This window comes from Xenopus laevis, chromosome 5L (genome assembly GCF_017654675.1).
Source record: "Xenopus laevis strain J_2021 chromosome 5L, Xenopus_laevis_v10.1, whole genome shotgun sequence".
Lineage (NCBI taxonomy): Eukaryota > Metazoa > Chordata > Amphibia > Anura > Pipidae > Xenopus > Xenopus laevis.
Window position 1 is genome coordinate 103,533,508 of NC_054379.1, and position 24,606 is coordinate 103,558,113.

The following is a 24,606-nucleotide window of genomic DNA, read 5'->3' on the forward strand; positions in this document are numbered from 1 at the left end:
GTTTTTAGGCCTGTAAAGAGCATGATGTAGTGATTCAATGGAACCAAAGTATAGAGCTTCCAACAGCGAGGCAGGGTTTTCAGTGTCAAATGTTTTCCAATTAGAGGCATGTATTGCTTGTGTTGCTAGGTAGTATGATTCATAGTTAGGCATTGCCAAGCCTAGTTGTGCTGCAGGGGCATGAAGTGTAGTTCTAGCTACTGTGGGAGTTTTTTGGGCCCACACAAAATCCGCTTGTGTGCGGTCTATTGTTTGTAGAGTTGATTTTGGTATGTAACAAGGTGAATTAGTGAAGGTATATAAATATTTGGGAAGAAATACCATCTTACATATATTTATTCTGCCGATTTGAGTTAATGGTAAAGTAGACCATTTTGCAAGAGTAGTTTTCATTTGTTGTATAAGAGGTTGTATATTAAGAGAAATAAATGAGGTTGGATCTTTATGTATTAAAATACCTAAGTATTTGAATGTATCCACTGTTCTAAGGTTAAGTGTCGGGTTTATTGACTGTAGCGCACGAGTGGTAAGTGGAAATATTTGAGATTTATCCCAGTTGATTTGCAGGCCAGAAAATTTCCCGAAAGTAGAGATAGTGTCTAAAGTAATTTCCAATGAGTCCACTGGGTTGGCTAAGTATAAAAGAGTGTCATCTGCGTATAAAGAGATTTTTTCTTCTTATCCTTTGTATAATAGGCCCTGAATCTGGGGGTTTTGTCTAATTACAATGGCCATGGGTTCTATTGCCAACGCAAAAAGTAAGGGAGAAAGAGGGCAACCCTGTCTGGTTCCTCTAGATAGGTTGAAGGGAGTGGATAGGATATCATTTACTTTAAGTCTAGCTGTGGGTTTACTGTACATTAGGCGAACCCATTTAATAAAGCCTGGGCCAATACCGAATCTTGTTAGTACTTCCCATAGATATGGCCATTCAACAGAATCGAACGCTTTGGCTGTGTCTAGGGATACTACTACTCCGGTTTCCCCGTTGTCATGTGACGCTTGCAGGTTAAAATATAGCCTGCGTATGTTAATTGCTGTTGATTTGGATGGTATGAAGCCAGATTGGTCTACATGTATCAGAGAAGTTATAGTTTTAATTAGTCGCCTTGCTAGGATTTTTGCTAATATTTTAACTTCGGAATTTAACAGCGATATTCGTCTATAGGAGGCGCATTTAGTGCTATCCTTACCTGGTTTGGGTAACACTATAATAGTTGCTTCTGAGAATGAAGGGGGAAGTGCAAAATTTTCATATGCGTGAAAATGCGTGAATGTTTCTAGGAGTTTGGGGACTAGTTGTTTAATATGAAGTCTATACCATTCAATTCCGAATCCATCAGGACCCGGAGATTTCCCTGTAGAGATAGCCATTATCGCCTCTGCTATCTCCAATTGCGATAGATATTTAGTTTGGTGTTGGGATAGATGAGGAAGGGTGATCTCGTTTAGATAGGTGTGTAGGTCTTCGTTGGTGTAGAGCGCTTTGGATGTATATAAGTCTGCATAGTATGATTTAAATTCTTCTGCAATTTCGGAAGGAATCGAAATGGCCAAACCCTGTGTATTAATTATTTTGGGAATAGCTGTGGATTGGTCCATTGTTTTGGTTAAAAAAGCCAGAGGTTTGCCATTTTTGTCTCCAAAGGCAAAAGCTCTACTAGTAGAGTATAAAAGCTGTTTTTTTGTAAGGTTTAGCCTGTGTAATTCAACTTGTCTAAGGGCCATGAATTATTTGAAATCTGCCAGATCTGTCAGTGCGCAGCCCTCCCAACTGAAAAGAAAGGCCTTTCCTGATAAGAATTGAGGTACCTCTGCTGTAGGTGGAGTAGGTAGAATGGTATGCGTGCGCGACCCAGGGTTTTTTTAGAGCAAGGACTTTTTGATAGTTTCGTTATTTTTTGCCTTCCTCTTCTGACTCTCCAGTTTTCAAATGGGGGCCACTGACCCCTTCATAAAAACAAATGCTCTGTAAAGCTACAAATATATCACTGCTTCTTTTTATTACTCATCTTCCTATTAAGGCTCTCTCCTATTCATATTCCAGTCTCTTCAATGCATGGTTGCCAGAGTAATTTGGACCCTAGCAACCAGATTGCTGAAATTGCAAACTGGAGAACTGCTGAATAAAAAGCTAAATAATTGAAAAAAAACACAAGTAATAAAAAATTAAAAACAATTGCAAATGGTCTCAGAATATCCCTCTCTACATCTTAGTGAAAGTTTACTTAAAGGTGAACAACTACTTTCAAACCAGCAAAATTCCCCTCTTCAACAGACAACTTAAATATATAGAAGAGGCACATAATCAATTACAGATTCTTGGGAATTGCCAAAAGAGTGCTTCCCTTCTTTATTCACACTGACAGGAAATTTTCAGTATCACAGCATACAAGAGACCCTTCTCTGCAAAGAATTTACAAATTTTGCATTTAATATCCAGTCAATAAAATAGCAATTATAATTAAATGGATTGTAGTTTAATCTGCGAGGGCCTGTATCTACTATTCAGCCTTTACTGGACAAATGCAGAGTAATAGGTATGCACAAGGCATATTTGAAACCAGTATCTCATACAAGTGTAATTATAATTAACACAAGACCCCTGAAGGTTACCAGGTAGAAAACAAGTTGCTGAGCTACACAGGTAAAAATTCTGTCAAATATTTATACCTGTTATGGTTTCCCATTGCACACCAAAGTATGTGATTAACAAAGGAAAGCACTCAATCTGGGGCTGTTAGGATGATTGCAGCTGATATGATCATGACATGTTACATGTGTTTAGAAACTTGCCATTCCTTCCAAATACCCCTTCTGTGCTACCTGCCTTGACTTGCAACCTGACCTCGAATTGTTCCTGGATCTGACTAATTCACAGTGCTCTGATCTTGGATACATTTGTCTACTCTTATTCTTTAGCTCCATACTGGCACTCACTCTGTCCAGTAGCAATCTTTATAACCCTATGGGTATATTCTTTCCAATGTTGATATTACAGAACTATAACTTTAAGAATAACCTGACCCTTGATTATATGCTGCAGAATGTTGGGAGTTGTAGCCCTGTAACACCTGAAGGCCAAGGTTAAGAAATAATGCCCTAAGGGTTCTAAACTAGTGTACAAATCCAGATGGCAACAGAGTGTATTTAATGTCTCACTGAAATGAAACACTGAAAAGTTACTAAGTAGAGAAGGCAATCGATATCCTTGGCTATAACAGGCATTGCCCAGGATGCCCATATAGCTACATACCTCTTTAAAACGACTATTTAAGAGTGTAGCGCATCAAGTCATAGCTATTATATCATATTTTCTAATCTCTATGAAGTTTTTCTGGTTAAATTGGTTTGGTTGTGTTGACATCACAATAGATGCAAGATCAAAAAGAAATTATTTTCAGATGAGCACAGCTTTATTACATGCAAAGTCACACCACACACGAGAAATATGTTTTTGGATATGAAAGTAATCTCATTCCAGAAAACAAACCATTGTTTAACAAACAACGTAAAATGCACTTCTAACACTGTCTAAAGTATGTTGAGTCTGTACTTTAGTCGAGCATTCTAGAGAGTTGTCACCTGCAGTTGTGCATTCTGATCACAGAGCAACAAACCTTGCCATCGGTCACTACCCTTAGGGTGGTGGCACACGGGTAGATTTAGTCACCTGTGATAAATCTTCATTACTGCAGGTGACTAATCTCCCCGAAATGCCTTTCAACAGGCAAGAATGTGAATCGCTGGCAGGATGGCATAAGTGTTGCTTCGGTTTTCCAAAGTGGTCCGAAGTTGCCTCACAGGGAATCTTTGGAAAACTGTCGCAATCTTATGCCATCCCGCCAGCGATTCCCATTCTTGCCGGTGGGAAGGCATTTCGGGGAGATTTATCATGGGCAACTATTCAGGTTCCCCATACATTGCTTTACTGATACAGGAGTGGGTTATATAGCTGATCTGCAGAAATGTAAGTGTGCAACTCAATAGGGAATTTTTCATGTACCTCAATTTGGTTTAAAACAAAGCACTCATATAAAACACTTAACAGTACAAACATACAATTCTACCACAAAGCATACAATTCTACCACATTTTGAAAATGGGAATTCCAACGGCATGCTATACATGCTTTTTTAACCCTTGAGCCCCATTCAAATATAAAAAAAATTCAGAGAGCAACATACGAATGCAAAAAGTTCCTTGGTGTGCTAAATATGGCCTGTAATTGGCTATTGGCAGCCCCTATGTGGACTGTCAGTATACAGGAGGTTCTGTTTGGCAGTACACATGGTTTTAAGCAACTAAAGCTCGACTTCAAGCCATGAATTCAAAAAGAAGCACCTGCTTAGGGGTTTTTTACAGTGAGAGCTGTGAAGATGTGGAATTCTCTCCCTGAATCAGTTGTACAGGCTGATACATTAGATAGCTTTAAGAAGGGGTTGGATGGCTTTTTAGCAAGTGAGGGAATACAGGGTTATGGGAAATAGCTCATAGTCCAAGTTGATCCAGGGACTAGTCCGATTGCCATTTTGGAGTCAGGAAGGAATTTTTCCCCCTCTAAGGCAAATTGGAGAGGCTTCAGATGGGTTTTTTGCGTTCCTCTGGATCAACTGGCAGATAGGTAGTTAATAAAAAAAAAAAAAAGGTTGAACTCGATGGACATGTGTCTTTTTTCAACCTTACTTACTATGTTACTATGCTTTGAGGCCACTGAAAGCAACATCCAATAGGTTGATGAGCAACATGTTGCATGTGACCCATTGGTTGGGGATCACTGCTATAAAGTATATGAGAGTTAATATGGAGTTACCTTAATACATCTGGAAGACAATCATGTCCTCCACAAACAAAAAAAGGAATCACACTAAAGCATTCTGCATGAGTAATGAGAACATAAATCAGACTTTGGATCAAACTTGCAAAAAGTGCCAAACACCGAGAGATTCTGCTTTAGTAATCCTGGCTATTAATGTTTCTCACCTGTATAATGTTGTTTCAGAATGAACTGGTTAACTCCTAATAGAAGCTGTAGTTCTGCAACATCTTGGAGCATCAATCTATCCATTATCTATGTTAGTTGCTTACCCCATTTTTAGTCTGGTTGAGTTAATTTGCATGGTATTCCAGCATATGCTGCAAATACATCAATACAATATAAAAATACATGAATTAAGGTTGCCACCTGGACGGTGTTTTAACGGCCTGGCCGGTAAAAATGAAGGTTGATCCCAATGTTATTAATAGGGAAAAAAGATAAATATATAGGAAGGCTGGTATTTTTTTCTAGAAAAGGTGGCAACCCTAGTCACAATATATAGAGTATGGGCTATAATAATAACAGGGTGCAGGTGCTGCGGGGCAGGGAAGTATATTGGATAATACTATGAACAAAAATAAATGTATAGAAGGTGAAGTATCAAAATATAGATAATACACTGCAATGCAAGCTGATTTAACAAACAAAACATGGCCAAAGCCTCTGTAGTGTGGATGAATCATGTGTTAAACTGGCCAGCTCACAAACACACCAACAACTTGATGATGAACTATTAGTAGTTGCAGAAAACAACAAGTAGCAGGGCACCAAGTCATCCAAACATTGGTAAAAGAAAGAGCATGATGCCAAGTCCAGGGGAAGGAAAGTGTCCAGGGACAGGCTCTTCCAGTCGCACCCATGAGCCATGCCAGAGAAGAGCAGCAGAAAAGAGTGCGACTGTCAGAAGTCGCTACTGGGAACGTTCTTCTAGGGCAAGTTCAGTGGGCTGCAGACACGTCACTAAAATCAGTGGTGGAAGCCAAAATCCCAGTCCCTCGTGCAGTTACTGTGGGCGGCAGCGGGCGCTAAAACTTACCATGCCTCTCGCTTTGAGCGCAGCACAGTCCTCAATCCGCCTTTCACTTCAGCTCTCCTGGCACAAATATCCGAGCTGCTTCTTTCTCATTCTCAAGCTATTTTTTTTAAAACAGGGATGAACAGAACCTCCCGGGATAGCAGAATTCCGCCTATTGGACGTTATGGGGAAAAGCTCTTCTGCCATTGGCCGAGACGTCAGTCACTCAGAGCTTTGATGCTGAGCGTCAGTGGGATTTGCAGCAACAGAGCAAGGGGGTTTGGAAATTCTGCCTCTTTTTCTCTCTCCCCCACCACCACTCACTTGTACTGCACATCATCAGCTGCATTCCTTCTGGGTCACATGATCAGCCCGGCCGCTCCACAGCTGTACGAGGGGACGCTACCTGTCAACTGGGCTCTGCTTTTCCAAATCCTGCCTGGTGCCTTCCCTGATTATGCCTGCCATGTACACTGTGTTGCAGACTACAGAGAAAAGGATTCCCACCCCTAATATAAGAGCAGGGTTCTCATATCCCTGCAAACATCCACCCTAGTGCAGTTTGCTCTCCATGTGCTCATTTTCCCGCTAACAACTTTCCTTACAAATTACAACTTTATTGCTGCTTGGGTGTGGCTGTAGTGTATTGAATTTTTTTGCCCTATCCAGACACCCAGGTTTTGCATATATGTATAGTGTGCACCTTTAAACATCATAATATATAGTGAATAAAGTACCCCCTATTGTAAAATATAAGGATATTATAAGTTACTGAGGAGTTTCATGACCATATAAAAACACGAGGCCGAAGGCCGAGTGTTTTTATACAGGTCATGGAACTCCGAGGTGACTTCTAATATCCTCATATTTTGCAACTGGGGGTACTTTATTTATTATAATACACAAGTTTCAGTGAGTCATGTGACAGAAATGACATCAGAACTCACCGTTTATAACTGATGACATCAGAACTCACCGTTTATAAGGATATAATTTACAATATATTCATGGCTTTTGTGTATTATAAGGAATATATGCACAGAAAAGCAGAGCACACTCTCTGTAAAAATAAAACTTAAAATGGGTAAATAGACTTCCTTAAAAAAAAAAAAAAAATAAGTGGTGTACATTCAGACTCCATTAGGGTTGCCACCCAGACGGTATTTTACCGATCTAGCCTGTAAAACAGCTGCCGTGACCAGAATTACAAATCTACCAGCAATGTAGTTGCCAGTAATTTGTAAAATCCCTTAAAAAAAAGCCCTTGGCCCGCCTCCAATTCACTCAGAACTTGCCTTTTTTTTCGGTCTTCTGGCCACCGCGTGACATTGCTCCGCCCCTTTTGCATCACGATACGTGGCTCCGTCGTATTTCGCATCACAGACCGCCCCCTTTTGTTTCCGCCCCCACCGGCCGGTAAACTTTTTCAGAAAAGGTGGCAACCCTAGACGCCATCACCCTTAAGGGTAGGGCACACAGGGGGCGATTCGGGGAGCTTTAGTCGCCTGCCTCACAAGGAAACTTCGGGTGACTTCGGAATACGAATCGCTGCGTCTGCCATGCCACAGGCGACTTTTCATTATAGCCGGCGCAACTCAGAGGGAAGGCGTTCGGGGAGATTGATCGTCCCAAAGATGAAGCAATTAGTCTTCAGGCGAATCTCCCCGAATCGTCCAGTGCGCCCCTACCCTAAAGGGGTTGTTCATCTTGTGTCAACGCTTATGATGTAGAAAGAGAGTGATATTCTAAGACAATTTACAATTGCTTTGATTTTTTTTTTCTTGGTTTTTGGGTTATTTGCCTTTTAATTAAAGGAGTTGTGCACCATCCAAACACTTTTGTCAGTTCAATTGTTTTCAGATTGCTGTTTGTCCCCCAGAAATTAATACTTTTCTCATTTTTTTTATAATTTTTTTAAAATCTAAACTATAAAGTATTTGAGTCTGGCAGCTCAGTAATTGAGGTGCAGACTCTAAACTGTTACAATTTAGCAACAACATTTAGTTGATACATTTGTCAGCAGCATCTCTGGAGTATCAGCAACTAGTGATGATCAAAATTTGGCCACAAAAATTACACCCATAAACTCCAATAGGTGAAAAAAAAAATAGTTGCGCGTCAAAAGTTTGTGAAACAGGTCAAATTCGTCCATCGCTATTAACAACTGTTGTATCAATTCCAACAGCTGTCTGTAATGAAATTCAGGGATTCTGCTCAACAGGGACAAAGATAAACGTATCAACTAAATTTATCCCAGACTGCTTTAAAAGGTGAGAAATGAAACTTTACACTTCAGTATCAGGAAACGGTCACACATAGAAAATAAAAAGTAATTGGAAAAAGTCTTTATTTGTGGTGATCTTTCTGAAATCAAATGAAATTAAAAAAGTGATGGTACAACCCCTTTAACGTCCTAAATATAATGCTAATGGGTTGAGTGCAGAGGACCTCTATGTCTGTGCCTCTGTGAGTTCTCAAGGAAAGGAAGATCACGGTAAGTATGATACAATCTTCCTTTTTCAAGGCCTTTGTATTTACACTGCGAAATGTCAGTCTGTAACTTTTATATCGAAATACAGCATTTTACCATTTAGTTTTTGCTTAACTCTTACCATTTAGTTTTTGGTTAACTCTTACCATTTAGTTTTTGCTTAACTAGTCTCTCCTCAAGATGTGCCAAGCACAGGGCAGTGCAATGTGTGATATGTAGATGAAGGCTGGGGGAAATGCAGCACTTTGCTCTTATTCTGCTCTCACACTGGGATGATGTATGGGCTTTATGGAGCAGCCCATTACTGGCACTGACCTGAATAACCAATCATTTCCCACTATCACACTCTAGGAGTATCTGTGCAGCGCGGGACCAAAGCCATCCGTGCTCCTGAGTCTCCCTGTGCCAACAACTCCACCCACTTCCTCTCAGGGAGATGTCACTTCCACATTGTCTTTCCCCAGCCTCTCACTGGGATTGGCCAGTTTTACAGGGATGACAGTTCCTGACAGGCAATGTTTTGTTCAGTTCAGTGATCAGGTGATGTGACTGTCCATATAAACATCACACCTTTTACCATCTTAGTTGCCCTTCTCTGGACCCTCTCTAATTCATCAATGTCCCGTTTGAGGGCTGGAGACCAAAACTGCATGGCCTATTCTAGATGGGGCCTTACAAGCGTTCTTTACAGTGAACAATGACCTCCTCCTCCCGTGAATCAATGCCCCTTTTAATACAGCCCAATACATTATTTGCCCTCGAAGCTGCTGACTGGCATTGCTTGCTACATCCAAGTTTATTATCTACAAGGACTCCACTAGGGCAAAATTTAGAATGTGATTCCTTAACAAGCCCTCAAATAATTTGCCAAGGATGAAATTACTGGCCTAGAATTGCCAGGCTCGTAATCCCTTTTTAAATATAGGAATTATATCAGCTTTCCTCCAATCCATAGATACCATCCATACCAGATGAGAGAGTCTGAAAATAATCAGAAAGAACTAAGCTCTCTTGGAACCCAAGGGTGTATAACATCTGGCCTTGGCACCTTGTTCACATTAATTTTTAGTAAAGCTTTATGAATCATATACTGAGTCAGCCACTGACTAGATAGAGCTGAACCAACAGTGCAGCTATGAGGTAGTTACATAAATTATTTTGTAACTTACCAAATAGCAAATTATATCTGTGTTGGTACACTGTAAGCAAGCTGCATCGGACAAAACTTGATGTGTTTCTGCTAAGTTTGCCCAGAAGCAGTAACCTATAGCAACCAATAAGATGTTGGCTTTTAAACAGATGACCAGTAAATTCTGTCTGCCGATTGGTTACTATGAGTTACTACTCCTGGGCAAATTTAGTGCCTTTTATTAAATAACCCCCTAATTGTCTTGCCTTGATAGCTTCCTCCATAAAACCCTACACACTGGTGATCAGAGTGCTTGCCTGAATTTCTAAGCATACGGAGATAGCAACAATATCGGCAATTCTTAATTGTGTCAAACCGATGTTATTATAAGAGCTAAGGTGATTGGGTGGGGCAGTAGAAATTAGGGATGCACCGAATCCAGGATTCGGCCTTTTTCAGCAGGATTCGGATTTGGCCGTACCCTTCTGCCCGGCCGAACCGAATCCTAATTTGCATATGCAAATTAGAGGCGGGAGGGAAATTGCGTGACTTTTTGTCACAAAACAAGGAAGAAAAAAAATGTTTTCCCCTTCCCACCCCTAATTTGCATATGCAAATTAGGGTTCGGATTCGGTTTGGTATTCGGCCGAATCTTTCACGAAGGATTCGTGGGTTCGGCCGAATCCAAAAAAGTGGATTCGGTGCATCCCTAGTAGAAAAAAGTGATGCAAGATTGGGAAGCTCATACAGATATGTAGACACATAAGCTGCAGATTAGGTGATCCAGTAAAGCGGCTATTAACAACATTTATGTTGAAGAGAGGGAGTTTGCAACAGCAATGCCAACCCATCTATTGGGAGGCATTGGGAAGGGGCAGACAATTTTGGCGCAGAAAAGTGTAAGTATGCATTTTTCGAGAATCAGCCCCATGTGGCAGTAATCTTACAAACATAAAGCTGATGTACTGCAAAAATCATTCTTTGGGTGCAGAAATAAAATATTTTGAAGAAAGCCAAAATACATATTTAAATGTCATATTTAAAATTAAAAAAAAATGTAAATCCAAAATTTAAACACATTTAAAATATGAATTTTATTTGAGAAAGCAGGCAAAAGAAATAGTCAGTTACTGTAACATTTACAATGTTGATTATTTTTCAAACAAGGGATGCACCAAATCCACTAATTTGGGATTCAGCCAAATCTGAACTGAATCCTAATTTGCATATGGAAAATTAGAGCAAGGTAGGGCAGTAGAAAGTATGATGTGGAAAAAGTTAAACATTACACATTCTGTACGAATGAGACAAAACTTATTGAAGTTTTACCCTGTATATGTTATTAGCAAATGTTTTTGGTGATGCTTTCCTGCACTTTCTAGACCAGCAAAGAGTGATGTAAGCAACAATGCATTATTTACTATAGAGAATGGGCCAAACACATATAAAAGGATGAGTTGTGGGGAACAGGAATAAAGGAGACATGTTGAATACCAGATGGAAAGTTTCATCACAGGCAAATAACATTTGTCCCAGAGTATTGTGGTGATGTTGCCTGCTAGGAAACATGGCACATTAGTATCCTGCTCTGTTGGGCCCTCTTTCTCTGTTCTACTATGTATACATGAATATTCCATCCTGTATTGCCCAAAACATACTAAAGTAACTTAATTACTGTTTACCTGCCCTGTTAGGAATCATACATTACCCTGACAGTCTTTTTTAATCTGTGGAACACTGTGTGTAAAGGCAATATGTGGTGTGCCAAAATCAAAGCAGACTTGCAGAGAAAGGGTTAAAAAATGTAGTTTCTAGGACTGATGCAATAGGCAAGAGTCTAGAGATTATCAGTGCCTACCCAGCCCAATTCACTGTACCTCTGCTCCCATATGTTTCTGAATTGTTAAAAATCACAGATTATTAAAACTGTGGCTCCCAGCCTATTTGGTCAGCCAGAGACAGACTGAACGAGTATGTTTGGCATAGACAATCAAAACCGCAAGAAAACCATGGTTAGAGTGAACGCAATTTTCACCCTATGATGAACACAGAGAGAAGTAAGTACAAACACTTTAAGCTTTCCGACTGTAGACCTACTTGTACATATACAGTATGTAGTGTCCAAATCAACACGATATTCACACACCACTGTGTCAAAGCAATATTGAATAGTAAAGCCACCAGCTTTGATTTTAAAATAATTGGTACTTTGAAAGGTTATGTCAGTAACACTGTAGATAAGGTTGTTTACAATAGGGAGATTTCATATTTCAATACTGTTGGCCTGAGAAAAAGAAGAAAAAAACAATATAATAGCTATTTAAAAAAAAAATGTTTTTGTTTACTGTTTCTTCTTGTGATGTTTAATCACTCCATTTCCTTTTTCTGAACGGGATTTCACAGATGTCTCCTTAAAGTTCCAGTCAACTGGAGTCAAGAGCTGTTGTGTCTTCTTATGAGTCCAATAAGGGTTTAATATTATTGTTACAATTGCCAGTCCAGTAAAGAAGAATGCTATATATACAAAGGGCAGAGAGTTTTTGTAACGATCCCAGTTGTACAAACATACCCACCACAGGTGGTAAGTGAGGACAATGCGGCAGTGGAACATATGAATCATTATCCATTGATTAACTTTCCAAAATAAGGTGTTTGAAGAACCAGCCTAGAAACAATAAAGAAAAAAAATAGAGACACACTGGAAGCATTACAGTGGAGGTTCCTAAGGTAAACTTATTTAACATACCTTACTTATTGTCAACATTGAATTTTTTGGAGAGAAGTAACAGCTACAAATAGCTTGCAAACTGTGTGATAAACCTAAGGCAAAAACTTGACCCCAATACTGAAATTGCAATTATATGTATAATTGTACACACAGTGGACCCACTGGGCTCCTGAGTGTGATGCTAGCCAGGGCCCTACAAGTATGAAACCTGTTATCAGAATGCTCAAGACCCGGGGTTTTCCAGATAATGGATCTTTCTGTAATTTGGATCTTCATATTTTTAGTCTACTTGGATCAAGTAACAGGGTACTGTTTTGAATAACAGCAAATTATCTAAGATAAGGCTTAATATGATTATGTCGGGCTACATGTATTGGGGTGTCCACAAATTTATCAATATGAAAACGAGAACCACAAGCGACTTTTAACTCCACAATACATGTGTCCGAAACAATCTAAAGATAAAGTAATTACACCTCGAAGTAAAATAAAAAGCCATTTTTATTCACCACCATGCCATGTTGGTCAAATAGAGTTAAAAACATTGTACAGGGTACTGTTTTATTATTACAGAGGAAAAGGAAATTATTCTTAAAGATTTGGATAAATTTGAGTTTATTATAGAAGGCCCTTCTTTAATGCAGAGCTTTCTGGATAACGCATCCCATACATCAGTAAGAGTATGTATCTCCCTGTGTGGGTTTTATCTAGGCACTCTGTTCCTCCCATACACCAAAAACATGAAGTTTAATTGACTCCTGATAAAACTGAGCTTATGTTTGTTGCATGAATGTGATTGGATACTAGGATTGTAAACTTCAGCGAGGCAGTGATTTAGGTATAATCTCTGTAAAGTTCTGTATAAAATATATCAGTGCTAAATAAATATAAGTTTAGATCTAAAATGAGGAACACCATTTAAAGGGGGTGGTTCACCGTTAAGTTTTAGTATGTTATAAAATTGTCAGTTCTAAGCAATATTTCAAATGGTCTTCATTATTTATTTTTATAGCTTTTAAATGATTTGCCTTTTTCTTCTGACTCTTTTCAGATTTCAAATGGAGGTCACTGACCCCACCTAAAAACAAATGCTCTGTAAGCCTACAAATATATTGTTATTACTACTTTTTATTACTTTTCTTTCTATTCAGGCATCTCCTATAATATCCCAGCCTCTTATTCAAATTACAAGAGGTCCTGAATAAAAAGCTAAAGAATTCCAAAAAACACAAATAATAAACAATGAAAGCCAGTTGCATATTGTCTCAGAACATCACTCTCTACTATCTTCTACTATCTGCTTTACATGAGCAGTTTTTTAAACACCAATTTAGACAATCATGAACTGCCTGCCAAATAGAAGGATAAACAAATATAAGTGCAAAGTAATATAATATAGTAAAACCTCAAAATAAAATTGGCAAAATACAGGCGAATTCGCCTCCTGACTTGGATAATACTGACCAAGCATGTTATAGGGCATTTTCATTTATTTGTATCATTGGCCCTTTAAATAATAAAGCACTGCACCATAACATCAATAAAAATATTTATCTGGGTTTTTGTTGGCCTTTAATTGTAATGCTAGGTCGGGCTGAATTAGCCGATCCACTGGCCTATACTGGTTCCTGGTTCCTGTGTTTGTACGAAAGGCACTGTGTCAGCCTTGCTGCAGGCATACAGAGTGGATTCCAGCACAGAAACGCACATGTATGAATTTTTGCCCAAAAATCTGCTCCGCGCCTCCACCAAGACCGACGCAGTGCCTTATCAGCTGATTCTTGGCCTGCATTTATTTGTTGGCTAAGAGTCAGTGTGGTGTGGATGGAGCCTAAAAATGTTAAATTAATTCGCAACCAATGCCACTAATATTAATACCACCATACGAAATCTCCCATTTAAATCAAAGAAAGGAAGCATCTGAAAAATGTAAGGGTGGCATCAAAATAATATTCCAGATCTAGAGAGCTATAGAAAGTTAAGGTGAATTACTTTTTAAGTGGCCAGTAATAAAGAAAACATAGTGAATGAAAGGATTACCTTAAGAAGCATCCAGGATATGCAGGTAAATGGTGTGCTCATTTCCAGTAACAATGATAGCATATACAAATAATGTCCGCCAGTGTTACAAATTGCAGCAGCCAAATAGCCAAGAAAAGCGAAAAAGTGATGAACTGCTAGGAAAATATCACATGTCCAAAATATTAAATTAGAAGTGTGAAGAGCAAGATTTTCAAACAGAAAAAAACCAACTGCTATTAGAATAGTAAAGTGGGACCAGCTTTGCTGACCAGTGATAGTGTCAGCAGTGAGCACAGGGTCGATCAGTAAAGCTCTCAGCCCAGCATAAATGCACTGAACCCCAAATACTGCACGTGTGACTGCAAGATCCCAAAATACTTTCTCTTTGGCAGATAGAGAGCGATATGTAGCTGATACAAGAATGGACACTAGATGGCATAACACAAAAAGAAACAGGTATCCCAGAAAACCGGCTCCACTAACTATTAAGCAGGTATTCCACGATGAATAATCCATTTCCAAACTAAGAGTTGCCTCAAAATTCAGGAGACTGTTGATAATACTCATTTTGGCCTAGGCCAGGCAGAGCATCGCTTGTGAGTAAAAGAAGGATTTCCTAGAGCACCATGGCAGCACAGAAATACAAGGCACACATTTATCTGAAAGAAAGAGGAAAAAAAACATGAAATATCTGCATTCTGTAATATTGACCTGTTGCTAGAAGGACATGGAAATTCATACAGTTTACACATACCGTATATAGAGCATTCAAAGCAATATGTAAATGTTCATTTTGCAGCACAGAAAACTCAGCTTTTTAATAAAATGATCCGTCCTGTGACAAGGCACATGATAGCTTTCTGTGCTACAGTACTTGTAAAATACTGAAAATAAAAAGAGGAACAACAGCATAAAAAACAAGATTTATTAACGTGACCCAACAGTTTGTTGAGAGACGAACTACACTATGTTATTGGTTAAATGGCTACAAAAATCTAAAAAAAAACTTTTTTCAATACAGGTATCATTCAAAATCATATGTGTAGATGTCATTGGTAAAAATTTATTTTAATCCACTGGGCATACACACAGCCCAGGGCAGCTGCATGAATCTCTGGAACACTCTATAGATTAGTACCCCAGGCTGATGTGATTTTTAAGCAAAGAAGAGCACCTGGCTAGGGTCTATACATACCAGATTGTTGACTGGGAGTAAAAACATAAAAGAACAAATTGGTAACCCCAGATGAATAACCTTGTCCTTTAAAGGGGACCAGTCATGCTAAGAAATAATTCCAAATCATATATTAGTCAAGCTAAATAAACTTCACTTACACTATATAAATTATTTTAAATCTTGTTTCTTTGAGTCTTGGAATTCACAATCACATCAAGCAGGCTGCAGTCATTTTTGCAAACACTGCAAACATTTCAGACAAACTTCTGAAGGGGCACCAAATCCTGATAAGTTTCCCTGTCTCCTGCCTTAAACATGCTCCCTGTGTGTGCCATACTCTGCCTGCCCTATGTTCCCTGTGTGTGCACCATACTCTGCCTGCCCTATGCTACCTGTGTGTGCCATACTCTGCCAGCCCTATGCTCCCTGTGTGTGTGCCATACTCTGCTTGCCCTATGCTCCGTGTGTGTGTGCCATACTCTGCTTCCCTATGCTCCTTGTGTGTGCCATACTCTGCCAACCCTATGCTCCCTGTGTGCCATATTATGTATGCCCTATGCTTCCTGTAAATGCCATACTCTGCCTGCACTATGTTCCCTGTGTGTGCCATACTCTGCCTGCCCTATGTTCCCTGTGTGCGCCATACTCTGCCTGCCCTATGTTCCCTGTGTGCGCCATGCTTCTGCCTGCATGGTGTTTGTTAGAATTTGGAAATTCTTGTTAGGGGGTCCCCAAGGTTTTTAATCAAGTGCTGGGGGTTGCTGCACTATTCACAGGTGTGTATGAGGCATATGGATTTGAGGGTATGTCTTAAAGTGATACAGACACATTCCTTTTAAAAATAGGAAATGCTTGTTAGGGGGTCCGTATCACTTTAATATGGTTTAATAAACTTGTTTAACATGAGTGATAAACGATATCCCTGCATTGAGCACCAACCATTAGGTTTTTTCATGTGCTACCACCATTAATGTGGACAGGGTCTTAAAAGTTCTTTTGGTAATGTGGGTGTGGTTTAAAACAGGGAGTGGTCAGCACTGGCCCTCCATCACATATGCCAGAGATATAACGGCCCTTTGTACCACAGAAATTGGACAGCACTGCTCTGTAAGGCTAAACATTTAAAATTATTGCTCATTTTTAATACTCATCTTTCTATTCAAGGCCCCTTCTATTCATATTCCATTCTCTCATTCAAGTCATTGCACAGTTGCTAGGGTAATTTGGTCCCTAGCTACTGGATTTCTAAAATGGCAAACTGGAAAGCTACAGAATAAAAAGCTAAAACAACTCAAAAACCACAAATAATAAAAAATGAAAACCAATTGCAAATCGTCTCAGAATATCACTCTCTACATCATAGTAAAAGCTCATGTAAAGGTGAACAACCCCTTTAACAAATTAATAACGAATGGTTAATGAAAGACAATGTTAATGTGTTTCCGAGCTGCAAATGATAATATTGGAACTGGTACAATAAGTGCACAAATAACTTGTAGAGAGTAGAAAGGAATGGATATTTAGCAAACCTGCTGCTCTATAATCCGGGTATACAACTGCTGCAGCCATTCATCTCCTCACTACACTTCCCTGCATCCCTCGTGACATACCGTGACTTGTGTTGTCAGCAGCAGCTGGTCAGACTACCCAGCATCTTTTTCACAAGCAGCTTCCGAGTACGAAACAGCCCATTAGGGTGGATCCATGTGCAAAACACAGAGAGAACCGGCACAACCTGCTCCACTGGTAAATATCTAATAAACTGTGCAGTCCCCCTCCTCACGTGAATCAGACTGGAGCCAATAGTGCAACTCTGCTCTCAGAGCACATGATCTCAGAGACAGCTACGAGCACTTCCTGTTCTCTCAGCAGTTTTGGGTTGTACCAAGTGGCGGTGGGGGGGAAGAGAGAGACTATGAGCTATAGTGTCTCCAGGGTTTAGAGCAATATTGTAATTCAGATGTTAAAAAAGTATATCAAATTGCTGTATAGTCTGCTGTGTAGTCACTTATACACAAGAGAAATACAACAGAGGACTGTCAGACAAATACAACAGAAAACTGTCTCCTATAGGATAGAGAAATACAACAGAGGACTGTCAGACAAATACAACAGAAGGCTGTCTCCTATAGGATAGAGAAATACAACAGAGGACTGTCTCCTATAGGATAGAGTCTCTTATACATACCTCCTAACATTTTGGAAGTAAAAAAAGGGACAACATTTTTTTTCACACGTAGAACAGCAATTTTTGGCCTCGCCCATTTCTGTGGCCACACCCCCTAATTACCATGTTAATTTTACAAAATTTTGCAGGTTATGAAAGTTTGAAAATATTTCTCCTTATCTAAACTGTTTTTTTTGTGTCTCAAAATTGTTACAAAGTATCTTATTTGCATCTGTTAGGTGTTCTGGGCTCTCTGCTAAAAGCCAATTAAGTGAGAAACTTAGTTTCTTTTTATGGTTGTTCCGTGCAGAGAAAATAGGGACTTTCCAGTACAAATGAGGGACTGCGGGTTGAGCAGTGGCGGAACTACCGGGGGAGCAGGGGGTGCGAGCGGGCCAGGGCCCGCACCCACTCAGGGCCCCCCGGCAGTACGCGTGCGGCACATATTCCCGCCCAGTTTCCGGGTGTATGGAGGGGGGCGGGGGCCCGGCTGCGCGTCCTGTGCCAGGGCCCGTCCCCCTCTAGTTACACTTCTGGGGTTGAGCTGTCAAAACAGGGACTGTCCCTCCGAAAAAGGGACAGTTGGGAGGTATGCTTATAGGATACAGAAATACAACAGAGGACTGTCTCCTAAAGGATATAGTCTCCTAAGGGATAGAGGAATACAACAGAGGACTGTCTCCTATAGGATAGAGAAATACAACAGAGGGCTGTCTCCTAAAGGATACAGATATACAACAGAGGACTGTCTCTTATGAAAAGAGAAATACAACAGAGGACTGTCTCCTATAGAAAAGAGAAATTCAACAGAGGACTGTCTCCTAAAGGCAGGGTTGCCAGGTGTAATTTTCAAAACCAGTCAAAAAGTCAGCTACACAACCAGCCCAAAACTAGCCAAGAGGCACTTCAAAAGTAGCCCAAAAATAGCATAATATGTGCAGTGAAAAAAATCTAAAAAATACACGAATATATATGAAGATATGCCTTTTTCAAAATTTTCCATGAAGCAAAAATGGGACAGATGGGGGGAAGGAGGTATAGGGGTCCCATAAGGCCCTAATACATATGGAATTTCAATAAATATTGGTAAAACAGTTCAACCTATTTTGGTGGCCAGCAGATTTTTGCCACAAAATTGTCTGAAATTGAGGAAAGTCACCAGAAAATGCAAGAATGCTTAAGATTGACGGGAGACTGGGATACAGGGCCCAAAATCTGCCCAAAAACTCACATTGCATGCTGGGTATTGTAGTCTTACATTGAAGTTGGTAAATTGGTAAACAAAAACTACATTACCCAACATGCTTTGGAAGATGCAGGCTTTTCACACTAGGGCAAGAAAAAAACTTTGCGTGGTTTCCAAAGTACAAACCAGTCAAAGGCACAAAAAGTAGCCCAAATCTGTACCTTGGCTAGTTTGTACTTTCAAAATCCGCCTGGGCTTTAAATTAGTAGCCCAGTTTGGCTAGAAAACTGGCAACCCTGCCTATAGGATAGAGAAATACAACAGAGGACTGTCTCCTATAGAAGAGAGAAATACAACAAAGGACTGTCTCCTATAGGATAGAAAAATACAACAGGGGACTGTCTCCTATAGGATAGAGAAATACAACAGAGGGCTAGTGACAATGTAGCAGAGACATGTTTTATTTGAAAAATCTGGTTGGATAGAAATCATCTATAAATGCCAGACAGAAAATTTTCAGTGCATTTGCATCTAGTTTGTGTTGAAGTGCCAGCACAGTTTTGACAATTGTAACACCTATTGCTTCAGGTGCAACTCCCCCTGGCAACCAAGATGATGGAATTTTGGATAACAATGCTTCATTGTGGGTAAAAAAAAAACCACTGCTGTTCATTTACAAACAGTGGCCAATTTGCACCTGCGCAGAAAGCCTTGGCAACCTATCAAAGGTTTGCTTTTATTGTTCAACCTGTGGGCGGCTGAAAATTACAACCTGCAAAGTATTACTGTATCAATAAACTATATAGGAAACCAACTAATAATACAGTCCAACCTTTGCAGTGTGCAGAAGTCAAATATTAAGGGAAAATAGGCCCTAGTGTTATTTCTCTCTTTTACGCAGGTCATGGAACTCCAAGGTGTCCTCATATTTTACAACAGGGGCGCATTATTTATTATTATGCAGACATTTCAGTGAGTAATTTGCAGGATATTCTTGGTTCTTGAGATATATAAATACATATATATACATTGCATTAGTTATGTATAGTTAAGTTAAACCTTACACAATTTACATAGGCGCCAAAACCAGCGTGGCACGCAGGTGACTTTGCACCAGCGTGTTTATGCTGGCGTCATTACGCTGGCGTGGTTGCACCGGCGCCGCTACCCACGTGGCGGCCATGTGCGCCGCCATTTTGGGAGTGACGCCGAAAGGATCGGGTGCGCCGCCCGGAGCTCCTGGGACGGCGATCGTGACACTATCCAGGTCAAAACTGCCTGCCTGGTTTTCCAAATTAGGAAAACCGGGCAGATTCCCTGTTATTGACGAGGTGATTGGCCAATCGCTGATCACCACGTCATAACCCTGCCCCAGATGTCACATCCCACCCTGGTACATCAGGTCCTGCCCCGTTATGTCACGGCCCCGCCTCCCGCTACATTATAGCCTGCCTCCCTGCCCGGAGTTAGTCGGGAGAAAAGGTGGCAAACTTTCAGGCTTTGTGTCTCAGAGTCTAGATGTGAGGAGATGCGGCGAGTCTGAGGGGAGACAAACCATAAGAGCGTAGCCGAAGACAAGCTGGGGTAAATGCAGGCAGAGTTCTAGCGGAGTTGGTAAACAGGCCAGGGCCATACAGACCAGCCAGAGAGGTCTCACTGGGAAATCAGTCACAAACACAGCACTTGGAGTCAGTAGAAATAATAAATTATACACTAAATTCCAGTTTGTTTACAATTTGTCTAATTCCAGGCAGTGTCTGTACCGATAGCTGGTGGTCTAGTGGGGTGGCAGGGATGCCCGACGCGCTTGCCATAGGGTGTAATAGCCACAGAATAACACTGTCATATTCAGTATCCCAAACCCAGAACAAACACTAAGATTCCAGTCATGGCTCACACTTCTGCCTATAACAGGAGCCCTCTTGTACTCAGATGCCCCAGGTCCAAAGTGAGAGAAGGGTTCTGGACAGGCAAGGGAACCAGAAAGTGTGTTAGGAATGACGGGGAAAGAGTTAAGAGAGTCACCTGTGTTCTTCTGTTTAGTCATGCTCGCATTTCGCCGCACATGTCCTTTTATTTGGTGCACCAGGTCTGATGTCATCATGCTTAGAGTGAAATTCAAATATTTAAAGGCGCCTTTTCTGTTTTTTCATTGCCAAAAGTAGGTCTATTATGTGATAGCTCCTGGGTGCACTTATTGTCTGGTTTCCAGACCCATGCCTGTCCCTGACATCTGCTGATTCATTTCTTGTACTTATCTTAACCTGTTACTGACTACTCTTCAGGATCCTGACTTTGTTCTGCGTTTACTGATTGGTTTGACCCCAATTTGTGTCCTTGACTACTCTTTTGGTTACTAATTCCGTACTGCAATGTCTGATTGTTATTGAACCCGGCCTGTTCCATAACTATGCTAACTCTTTCCCTGTCCTTCCTGACACACGTTCTTGTTCCCTTGCCTGCCCAGAACCCTTGCCTTTGTTCTCTCACTACAAGACCTGGCGGCATTCGAGTAGCAGAGGGCTCCTCCTGACGTGAAAGGCAGCTGTTATGCAGGCAGAAGCCTGCGACATGACCGGATCCTTGGTGTTTATTCTGGGTTTGGGATACTGGACATGACAGTGTTATTCTGTGGCTATTACAGCAAATAAGGTACTGTCTTGTATAAAAAGGCAAAAACTCAAGTTATTAAACCATGACTTTACCTCTTTATGCTGTAGGTCTCTTTTAAGGCCTCACCTGTATGTGCAGTTTGGGCTCCAGTGTATAAATAAAAATAAATAATATAAAAATATAAATAAGCTTGAGTGCAGAGACCTAGTAAAGGAAGTGGATGATGTAAACTATAAGGGTAGTGTGTCAAGATCGGGGTTGGAGCTAATAGAGGGACACGCTTACTCTTTACAAGTACATTAGAGGGCATTATCAACAGATACACAGAAAGAAATTATCAGCGCTTGGTCTAAATCACACTCTGGTGTTGACCAGCTGCCATACAAACCATGTCCCAGCGCTCGGTCTAACCCACACTCAGGAGCTGACCATCTGCCGTAAAAGATAAAAAAACAATATTTGTACACAAAGAGAAAATGAAAACTTGTCAGCACACAGTTTGCCTTTAAAAATAATTATTATGAGGTGTTAGTACCACACTTTGTCCAAAATATGTAAGCTCGCGTGCCAGGTCAAGGCCCCTCATTGTATGTGAGTCCTACACTGTTTGTGAGCATTTTAAGTTTATATTGCATTTAAAATCAAGTCCCCCAGCAACTAATGTGACTGAGAAGTAAAACCATAATGCACTTACCCTAAACTCAGGAGCTCTAGTGGGAAAGCAGAGAGCTTTTAGGGTAGGACTACACAAGCGTTTTCTGTGCGATCCGACAATGTATTCACTTAACTTATTTTTGTTGCATGCGTTTTTGCGCAGAGCGTCAGATCGCACAGAAAAAGCTTGTGTAGTCCTACCCTTCACAGCCAACAAACATACACCTGTGATAATTACCTTCCTACACTACCTAAAAGCAATTTAAGTTTGTAGTGCATTTAAAATCAAGTCCCCCAGTAAACTATGTGCTTGAGTAATAAGACCATGGTGCACTTCCCCTTAGGGACTATAGTGAAAAAGCAAGGAGCCTTTTAGCCCCAGCCAATTAACATACATCCATAAGTAATTCCCTGTTTCTAAAGCCTAAATGCCAGCCATAGTCAATATTTGACTACAATTTGTACACAAAATCTTCAGTCCTCGGTCTTACGCTGTTGCGTTGGCCAGCTGCCATAGACAGATAAACCAATCAGGGGAAGATGTTCAATACAGGTATGGTATCTGTTATCTGGAAACCCATTATCCAAATAGCTCAGAATTACGGAAGTCATCTCCCATAGATTTTAATGAAATCATTTTCTGTAATAATAGAACAGTACTCTGTACTTGATCCAAATTAAGATATAATTAATCCTTATTAGAGGCAAAACTATTTTATTGTGTATATTTAATGTTTGCATTAAATATACACAAGAATTAAAAATTACAGAAAGACACCATATCCAAAAAAACCCAGGCGATGATTATTCTAGAATACAGGTCCCATACCTGTATATCCACAGATTCCGGCACGGAGAACATTATAGGTATTTATACTACTAATATGCCTGTTTTCTGTTGATTTGAATCTATACAGAGTCACTAGTTCAGGCAAATGTGTCGGGTCAGCACTGAGCTAATAAATATGGTGCATTAAGGTTTTTTCCATTATTTAAAAGTGTCTGTATGCTGGTTAGACAGTACCCAGGTCGGGAAAAGTGTATGAGCGTGTTCCTTAAAGCTCATTCAGGTAGAACTTTTTCCTCTGGTGTGTCTCTTCCTACACACAGTGGGTAGGAAGGGGGAAGCCTGTGTAGCACCCCCTGCCCCTCATGTATAGAGCACTACTAAACCATGGCTATGCAACCAAGGACTATAAATGTTCAGTCTCCAATTTTAATGTTATCATTTACCAGTGTAAATACAGGACCTTGTTGTAACCTGTTTCCATGGATTCTTTAAAGGAACAGTTCAGTGTGAAAATAAAAACTGTGTAAATAAATAGGCTGTGCAAAATAAAAAATGTTTCTAATATAGTAAGTTAGCCAAAAATGTAATATATAACAGCTGTAGTGAACAGATGTCTAATAAAACAGCCAGAATCCAACTTCCTGCTTTTCAGCTCTATAACTCTGAGTTAGTCAGCGACTTGAAGGGGGGCCACATGGTACATTTCTGTTCAGTGAGTTTGCAATTGATCCTCAGCATTCAGCTCAGATTCAAAAGCAACAGATATGACCCATGTGGCCCCCCCTCAAGTCTCTGATTGGTTACTGCTTGGTAACCAGGGTAACCAGTCAGTGTAAACCAAGAGAGCTGAAAAGCAGGAAGTAGTGTTGTAGCTGTTCTATTACACATCCAGTCACTCCAGCCTTTATACATTACATTTTTGGCTAACTAACTATATTAGAAACATTTTTTATTTTGCACAGCCTATCTATTTACCCAGTTTTTATTTTTACACTGAACAATTCCTTTAAGGTATCAGCAGGCCCAGGGCAAAATTTCATTGGTAGGCCCCCAGTGGCTCAAGAAATTTGACATAATAACTCTCAAGCATGTGAAATTAAATATAGTCAGGCGTGCAGTGAAGAAATTGTCTGCTGAATTAGACATGATAGCAGGTGTGCTGCCCTGGACCAACACCACTGAGACTAGATAAATGACAAAAAAGATGATGCCACTAGAAAAAAGGCAAGGCCATTAAAATAACCATGCTGTAGAGGTATTGCAGTTGATTAAAATGATAGTCTCTCTGCAGGCTGTTTCTGCCAAAAGTTATCCCAGGTGGAAAGTGTGCTGGTGGGCCCCAGACAAATGTCCATTTTGCCTTAACAGTTTTAATAGTTTACAATAGCATATCCTTATAACATAGCATATCCTTTGGCCACCTGGTTTACAGACTGTATATAACAAGGAGTAAATGAAGGAAGCTCATAAAGGAGCACTATTAAATTAATATGCCCTTCATACAAAGTAAAAGCCTAAATTATAGCAAACCAAAAATGTAAGCTAAAAAGCTATTTATTATTTGTGGTACTTTAAAAATAGTTGTTTTTATAGGTTAACTTAACCTTTAACTAATTACTGTATTTGCTTTTAACTATACCAGCGGTATCTCTTATAAACCAGGCTTTAAACCTAGTAAAAAGGCTAGAAAGGGGCTAAAAATGTACTCAGGGTTACCTACAGTATGCTCAGTATGCCACCTGCTGGTGTGTTACAAGTGCTGCACCAATCCAGCCTGAATTAATGCTCGGGGGTTTCAGAACACTTCACACATCC

The 24,606-nt window shown here is 40.1% G+C and overlaps 2 protein-coding genes across 5 annotated transcripts in view; both read right to left on the reverse strand.

The window, feature by feature from the left end:
• arhgef10.L (Rho guanine nucleotide exchange factor 10 L homeolog) overlaps positions 1 to 6,140 on the reverse strand; it is an 86,479-nt gene extending 80,339 nt beyond the window's left edge. The window contains exon 1 of one of the 3 annotated variants that reach the window (XM_018263534.2): positions 5,856 to 6,140. The gene's annotated coding sequence lies outside the window, so the exon portion shown is untranslated. The remainder of the gene's footprint in view (positions 1 to 5,855) is intronic. The other 2 variants (XM_018263533.2, XM_018263532.2) reach the window with 2 other exon arrangements.
• Positions 6,141 to 10,529: 4,389 nt separating this feature from the next.
• On the reverse strand, positions 10,530 to 17,237 carry cln8.L (CLN8, transmembrane ER and ERGIC protein L homeolog). 2 transcript variants are annotated; one of them, XM_041562234.1, is made up of 3 exons: positions 16,911 to 17,237; positions 14,223 to 14,863; positions 10,530 to 12,119 (listed from the first exon to the last, which is right to left on the reverse strand). In XM_041562234.1, the coding sequence occupies exons 2-3, from the start codon at positions 14,769 to 14,771 to the stop codon at positions 11,796 to 11,798; spliced, it is 873 nt and encodes a 290-aa protein (XP_041418168.1). In that variant the 5' UTR covers positions 14,772 to 14,863; positions 16,911 to 17,237; the 3' UTR covers positions 10,530 to 11,795. The 2 variants fall into 2 exon arrangements, with proteins under 2 accessions (XP_041418168.1, NP_001087512.1); NM_001094043.1 differs by having other exon boundaries at positions 11,512 to 12,119; positions 16,992 to 17,133.
• Between the last annotated feature and the right edge of the window lie 7,369 nt (positions 17,238 to 24,606).

Excerpts from the sequence above, each read along its gene's own strand:
- cln8.L (XM_041562234.1), bottom strand. The coding sequence starts at position 14,771 with ATGAGTATTATCAACAGTCTCCTGAATTTTGAGGCAACTCTTAGTTTG. Across the intron at positions 12,120-14,222 it reads TATCCTGGATGCTTCTTAAG|GCTGGTTCTTCAAACACCTT; the intron begins GTAATCCTTTCA and ends TATTGTTTCTAG.